This window comes from Pelecanus crispus, chromosome 2 (assembly GCF_030463565.1).
Source record: "Pelecanus crispus isolate bPelCri1 chromosome 2, bPelCri1.pri, whole genome shotgun sequence".
In the NCBI taxonomy this organism is placed as follows: domain Eukaryota; kingdom Metazoa; phylum Chordata; class Aves; order Pelecaniformes; family Pelecanidae; genus Pelecanus; species Pelecanus crispus.
The window spans coordinates 117,728,576-117,735,155 of record NC_134644.1 but is presented as its reverse complement, the minus strand read 5'-3'; the positions used below and the strand labels follow the sequence as shown (position 1 = coordinate 117,735,155).

The window sequence follows — 6,580 nt, the reverse complement described above, 5'->3', positions numbered from 1 at the left end:
GAACTTCTGACCTGGGCATATAGTTGCCTTTTCAAATTTTGAGCTGATTTTGAAAAGGGACAAGTAAAGGAAAAACCTAAAAAACCCAAACCAAACCCAAACAACAACAAAAAAACCCCAACAAAAACCAAACACCCCCCCCCCCAAAACAAGCCTAAAAAAATAATAAAAATCAAACAACCCCAAAAAACGCCCAAACCCACCAAGCTTCAAGGCAGACAGAGATGAGACTGTACCTTACCCACCTCCATGACTATGCTCAGGAGTAGAAAAGCAGGCCTTTGGGGAGTAAATAGCAACTTTCCATTTACTAGAGAAGAAACCGCTGAACAATCTGTTTTCCCAAGAAAACAGGGGAGGGCAGAGATACACCTGCCTGAGGCTGAACTGCCAGGGTATGAGGCACCTGACTGATAAATGAAAATGTTCTGCTAAAATACATCAAAGATAAGCTGCCATAACTATTTCTACTTCCTCAGGAAAAGAAGCTTCACACGCTTCAGGTTCGGCAGGCTGGAGGAAAGGTGATTTAAGCAAGTTGCCCCTGGAAGACATAGAAGGAGATGCTGTATCAGTCATTTTAAATGAGAGGAAACAAAAGCAGTCAATGGATGAAGGGCAGTCTGAGCTCAGTTTCCTGTAAATCTGGACTGAGGTGGATATTCAGACTCACTTCGGCAAAGATGCCATTTCACGCTGGAGTGACAGGCTCCCAAGCACAACAAGGATGCTTGAAAGAGAATCTAGCAAAACCTCAATTACACGGCCAGAGTACCTCTGTGCTATAGTATATTCCATCTCAAAATGCAAAATTCTTCACAATCATTAAGCAAACCCCTTCCCCCGTAACAGCCGTCAAAGTGTAAAGAACCAGAAAAAAAAAGGCCACTTAAATTTCAAACTTATTCTTTTAATGTCTTAAAAAGGTCACAAGATTGCTTTCAATCTTATTAATAAATTTTATTTGGACAAGTAGAGAACAACTTGTATCACAACAGCTTTAAACAACATGATTAAAGACTGCAGCACTCCAAGGAGGCTCACAGATATGTACAGTATATGAAGAAAAAAGTTGCACCTCAGAGCCGATCATGATCAAGTTAAAAATACCTGACTTAAAGTACATGTGCTAATAAATTTCCTTTAGGTCATGACCAGCATGAAAATAATTAGGACACAGGTACTCAGTAAAGTTTTCTGCTAATGGGTACAGCAATATGCTGCATTTAAGGATTAAAATCAAATTCTAGTTTAGTGTTAGCACTGAGCCCTTAAGAGAAATCCAAATTTCTACTTTTCCCCACTTACAAACATCAAAGCTATTCCCACTTAAGGGTGTGCCCAGCTGCTCACAAATCAAGTCCTTGAACGATAAAAACTTTTAGCGCTAATACTGGAGGTCTTACATCCCGGTATAAATTTGCCTTCCTGGCCATTTCATCTACCAGTTGCTACGGAAAATACTTGCTAAGTTAACTCCTCAGGAGAAACAATGCAGGTCTCTGGAAATCACATCCCTTCTACAATGAAAATCATCTGCCAATTCAAGTTTCATTTGTTCAGGAAGACAGAAGATTTAAGGCTTCGGTGGCAAGAATAATCCTCTGAGCAGTGTTTTTCTAAAGTCAAGCTGACACAGGTATGTTTACTTTTCCTTGACTTAAAATCCCTGGTATCAGGTTTAGATAACATCCACCTGTTAAGTCTGGCAAGAAACCTCTCCTTCCAAAGAGGTTGTCCTAGATCAACCATTTTAGAAGCATTTGAGGATAGTTTGTTTAAAATTTTTTTAATTATAGCAACATTCAGAACTTTTTAATAGGTTGATGAAGCAGTGCTCATGGCATCATCTGCAATTTTGGTACTGGCAGGGTGTATGCTTGCAAAATATTTGACATCATTGTCATCATCCATTTGAAGAGCCATAATTGTTTGCTCCACAGCTTCTTGATGAGAGTTGGCAGAATTTAGAAAATATTCTGTAAGAGAAAATGCACAAGATTTATAGGAGGAAAAGACTGCAGATACTTCAACGCAAACCTCAGCATACTATCATGAGGTTCAAAATCTCCAGAGACAGTGCACACACATAGTCAAACTGGAATATCTGAGCAGGCATGCAATATGCTTCTGAATAAACCTGTGAATTCACCTTAAAAAAAAAAACAAAACAAACAAAATCATTCCATGTTTCAGAGCACAGTAGCTCTAACAGTGCTGTTAGACTACAGGATTTCTATGGTCCTTCAGTATAAATGTGTGACAGACTCCATGACCAAAGAGGAAGAAAAAACCTGCAAGAGACTCAGGAGTGTGCTTATATTTGTGATGGAGGGAAGGTATCACAAACCTATGGCCATGCCACTCCATTCCACTGTCAGGCTTGCCAAATAATTATCAAACAATAAAACTAAGATAACATGAAGTAAGACTGGAAGAAGTTCCAACATCTGACAGTTTTCATGAACTACACAATACAAATTGCATAACAGCAGCATAACTACAGACAGCTCACAGGAAGGGCAATTTAGATCTGAGGTTTAAACACTTCTGACCTTATTTTTCAAATGTGCCTTTCATAATCTATCCACCATCCCTAATCATACACACATCATCTTTGAGGCTGGGACTACCTGTATTATAAGCTTACACAGTGGCAATGCGGAATGGAGGTGTACCATCCAGGTGGGGAACACAAAAATAATGAGGATAACAACAAAAATACCAATACTACATGGTAACAGGAGGAACAGAGACAGCCTTGGCACAGTTGAGGAGCAATTACTGCACATCAGCTGATCCATCTTAACTGTCTATATATGCCTACTCAAGAGTCTCCAGCATGCACAAGAGAGCTAGCAATAGCCTAGTTCTCACTGTGTTGGCATCCTTTGTGTTGTCCAGTGTTTTGAACATTTTGCATTTTTCTTCACACTTGCTATGCTAGAAACAGCAGTGCTCAAGCCAGTGTATGGTTTCGAGGAAGAAAGTGACCAGAACTGGATGAATTATTCCAAGTGTGGACACTCTGCTGGTTTACAAAATAGCGTAATATTTCTAATGCTATTTTCCTTTACAGTGCTTTGGAATCTGAGCACTGATGACTATGCATCTTCTATGCATTGGGAATGCTCTCCTAAGCAAGGTCTGCAATTTAAAAGTTGCATGTCTAATTTCCCTGAAGAGATTCCAGAGAAACTTTCTCCCCACTGCTACCATAAAATATAAAAAACAAACAGCAGCCATCTCTTCTCTCCCAGTGAGAAAACAGATGGTGGATTTGTATGGATTTTTCTTTTTTATCCTTATTACACAGAACATGAACGGCATTTTTTTTAACCAAATAAAAGGCACTGCTCAACAACTTCACAGTTGCTAGTTGTTCATTCGTGCTTTCTGTGCCCTGATGACACCTCTACAAACTAGCTCATTCAGGGAAAATGGTACAAAAATAACAGGCTGGCATATGAGCAAGAACTCTTATTTCTCCAGCGTTACACAACAGTGGCTCTGATACCACAACAAGGTTCGTGGTTTTATCTCAGCCAAGGTAACATTCTACACCAAGGAGACTGTAAAAGCAAGAGCAACCCACATCTAATGTTGCTTCTTCTTTCCCAGCCGACTATAGGAGAGTGGAGGGACAAAAAGATATGCAGTCAGCCCATTGCAACTCTTTCTGACCACTAACCTTTCTCTAAAAGAGTTTGCTTTAACGTTTTTGCAAGCAGGACTCGAACATTTGGAACCCTGTCAGATGCCAAGTGTAATAAGTGTGGCAACAGATGCACAGCAAACTGGTCCATGGGCAGGCAGTCATCTTCACTGATAGTCTGGCAAGAAGACAGAAGCAATTTCATTAGATTTCAGCACAGTGAGGATAAAATCCCGACACATAATCAGAGCTGACAGATCTTATTACCTTCATAGCACAAACACAGTAGGTAGTATCCACAAAGTTTTAAAATACAGTACAGTACTTTCTAGCACAAAGTCATACACAATGAAGCAAGTTAGAGTTGAGGAAATTCAGGTTCAATTAGAAGCTCACTTTATTTTGTCTGAAGTCTGGCAACTTCCTTATTTTTATTGTGTTTTTTTTTTTTTTTTTAAATCACTCTATCAGTTGAAAACGGGGAAGAAAAGTAAAAGACCTTCCCAACCCTTTTTAAGATTAATTTAGTCTTTGTTTTAACTAGGTACTATACTAAGACAAGAATGGTCCATTTCAATAAACATCCGCTGTTCCCAAACAAGTTTAAATAAGCTCAAAGCTCACATTTCTCCAAATACTTCAAAGAACTGTCCCTTTGGGCAGCAGTCATGTTGGCTCCCAGTCTGCACCTCCGCTACAGCCTCCAAATTTGACCATTTCCTTGGGACCCCTGCTAGTTGCAACTCTTCTGCTTATTTTGCTGAGAATACGTTGGTTTTGACCAAGCCGCACTAGCTGGCTAAGGAGTTATAGGCAACTCCTAGCACTTAATTTCTAAATGGTAACCCAAAGAAGTGGCAGACTGCTGCAGCATACTAGAAAAATCTCACTTCATGCTGAGTAACAAAGCAGCTTCCCAACTCAGGGATTCTTTGCTATGCGTTTGTTTCATATTCAACATCAGATTTGACAACCTGATGTTAATATGCTAAGCTAAAGATGCATTCAAGCTCATCTATGGAGCAACACTGAAGAAAGCAGCCATGAAACCTATTCTCTTGGAAACAAAGTTCTCAAATGTTCATTAAAATAGTGTCAATAGACAGCTAAAGAGTTCCAGCTGCTTATCCCCCCTTCATTCTTACCACCCCCAACCCCCCTGCCAAAACCAAAAAGATGAACAAAAAGACGTTTTACCTGGCAAATAAAGACAAAAGTTTGCCGACCAGACCATTTGCGGCATCTACAGAACTTTTCAACAAGTTCATTCATGAGGTCTACCACGAAGGTTGATGTTGAAGCCATGTACAGCTTTTTTACCATTTCACTAACCTTGAAGAAATGAGAAGAAAAAAAAAATAAAACAACACCCAAAAATTACTTCTGAACACCAACCCTCAGAAGTTTGAGGGTTGCTTTGCCTGAATTTACTTAGATTGCTTTACCAGCTTGTAAGAAATCCAACGGACAGAAGACACTTTGTCTGCACAGAGGCTGAAAGCAATAGGTCGCAAGTAGTCATAAATGTCTCTGGCACTGTACAGATCTAGAAGCAAGATCAGTTGCCTACAAGATGGAAGAAGAACCAAACAGAGTACGTTATAATAAGAAGAAAGGTAGCTTTAACTGTGAATATGGTCATTTATATGACAACACTTGCTAAATATGCAATATGGCCATAAAGTTACTGAAAAGTAAAATCTTCTATTTTTCAATGCTATCAGTTTGACTATGGGTCACCGCTTATTCACAATAATGGCAAAATGCTGCATGAGCTCAAAGAATGAAAAACTAGGGGAGAGGCAAGGGAGCCAAGGCTGCATTTACAAGGCAGGGATCCTAATACCAGCTACAATGTATGTGCAGCACAGCGATCCAGATGTGAATGACACTGCACTGTGCACATGCATCTGAACACCTGGTAAAGACATCTCACACATATAACACATGTACAGCTACAAAGCAACTACTCTGACTTAGCTTGATAAGTATCCTTGGTCACTTAAGAACACTGATTTACCAAATCAATTAACTTCTACTTCAGAGTTTACTGGACAACTAGAGAAATTATCAGTCGTCTTCAATTTGTAATGAGTTGGATTAAGATTTCAGCAGGTTGCAGACACAAGTATGTGTCACGAACGGTAGAAAGCACATCAAAAGTGGCATGACATGTTAGAAACAGCCGATGGAACATCTCCATACCAGCAATAACAGGTAAGTGATTTGTAGTTACTAAATCAAAACAACGCTTAAACATAGCAAAAACACAACATCACAAACAGATGTTAAACTAGGTCTCTTAACATTTAATTCAAAAGATACACTGTAATTGGTCATTACAATATGCTCATTTCATCATTCCCGCTAGAGAAGCCCTGGTCCCACAGTCTCTCCTCACAGGGCACAAGCTGCAGCCTCGATGACCCTGGTGGCCCCCTGCTCAATTTGTGTTTATCAGCACCTTTCCTGTACTGGCATAGATGCATTACTCCAGATGAGATCCAATGAGTGCTGACTAGAGGGGGCTAATCTATTCCCTCAATATACTGACTTTGCTCCTGTTGATACAGACCGGCATTATGCTGCCAGGACACACCGCTGGCTCATGTTCAGCTCGCTGTCCTCCATGATACCCTGGGCCTTTTCAGCAGAGCTGCTCCCAGGGCAGCCAGTCCTCAGTCTGTCTCACTGTCAGAGGCTCTTCCTTCCCATGCACAGGACTTGGCATCTGCCCCTTGTTGAATTTTATAAGGCTCCCGTCAGCCTGTTCCTCCAGCCTGTCTAGGTCCCTTTGGATGGTAGCTCTCCCTTCAAGCACATGGACTGGTCATCCCATTCTGGTGTCACCAGCAACCCTGATGAGAGTGCACTCTCTGTCACCCCTTCCAGGTCACTGATAAAGATGTTAAAGAGGAAAGGTCC

The 6,580-nt window shown here is 40.5% G+C and overlaps 1 protein-coding gene across 1 annotated transcript in view; it reads right to left on the bottom strand.

The window, feature by feature from the left end:
• Nucleotides 1-703: 703 nt before the first annotated feature.
• PPP4R1 (protein phosphatase 4 regulatory subunit 1) overlaps nt 704-6,580 on the bottom strand; it is a 66,484-nt gene continuing 60,607 nt past the window's right edge. The window contains exons 16-19 of the mRNA XM_075705442.1: nt 5,101-5,221; nt 4,853-4,987; nt 3,692-3,833; nt 704-1,979 (exon numbers count right to left, since the gene is read on the bottom strand). Of these exons, the coding sequence (XP_075561557.1) occupies nt 1,816-1,979; nt 3,692-3,833; nt 4,853-4,987; nt 5,101-5,221 (562 nt within the window). The 3' untranslated portion in view covers nt 704-1,815. The remainder of the gene's footprint in view (nt 1,980-3,691; nt 3,834-4,852; nt 4,988-5,100; nt 5,222-6,580) is intronic.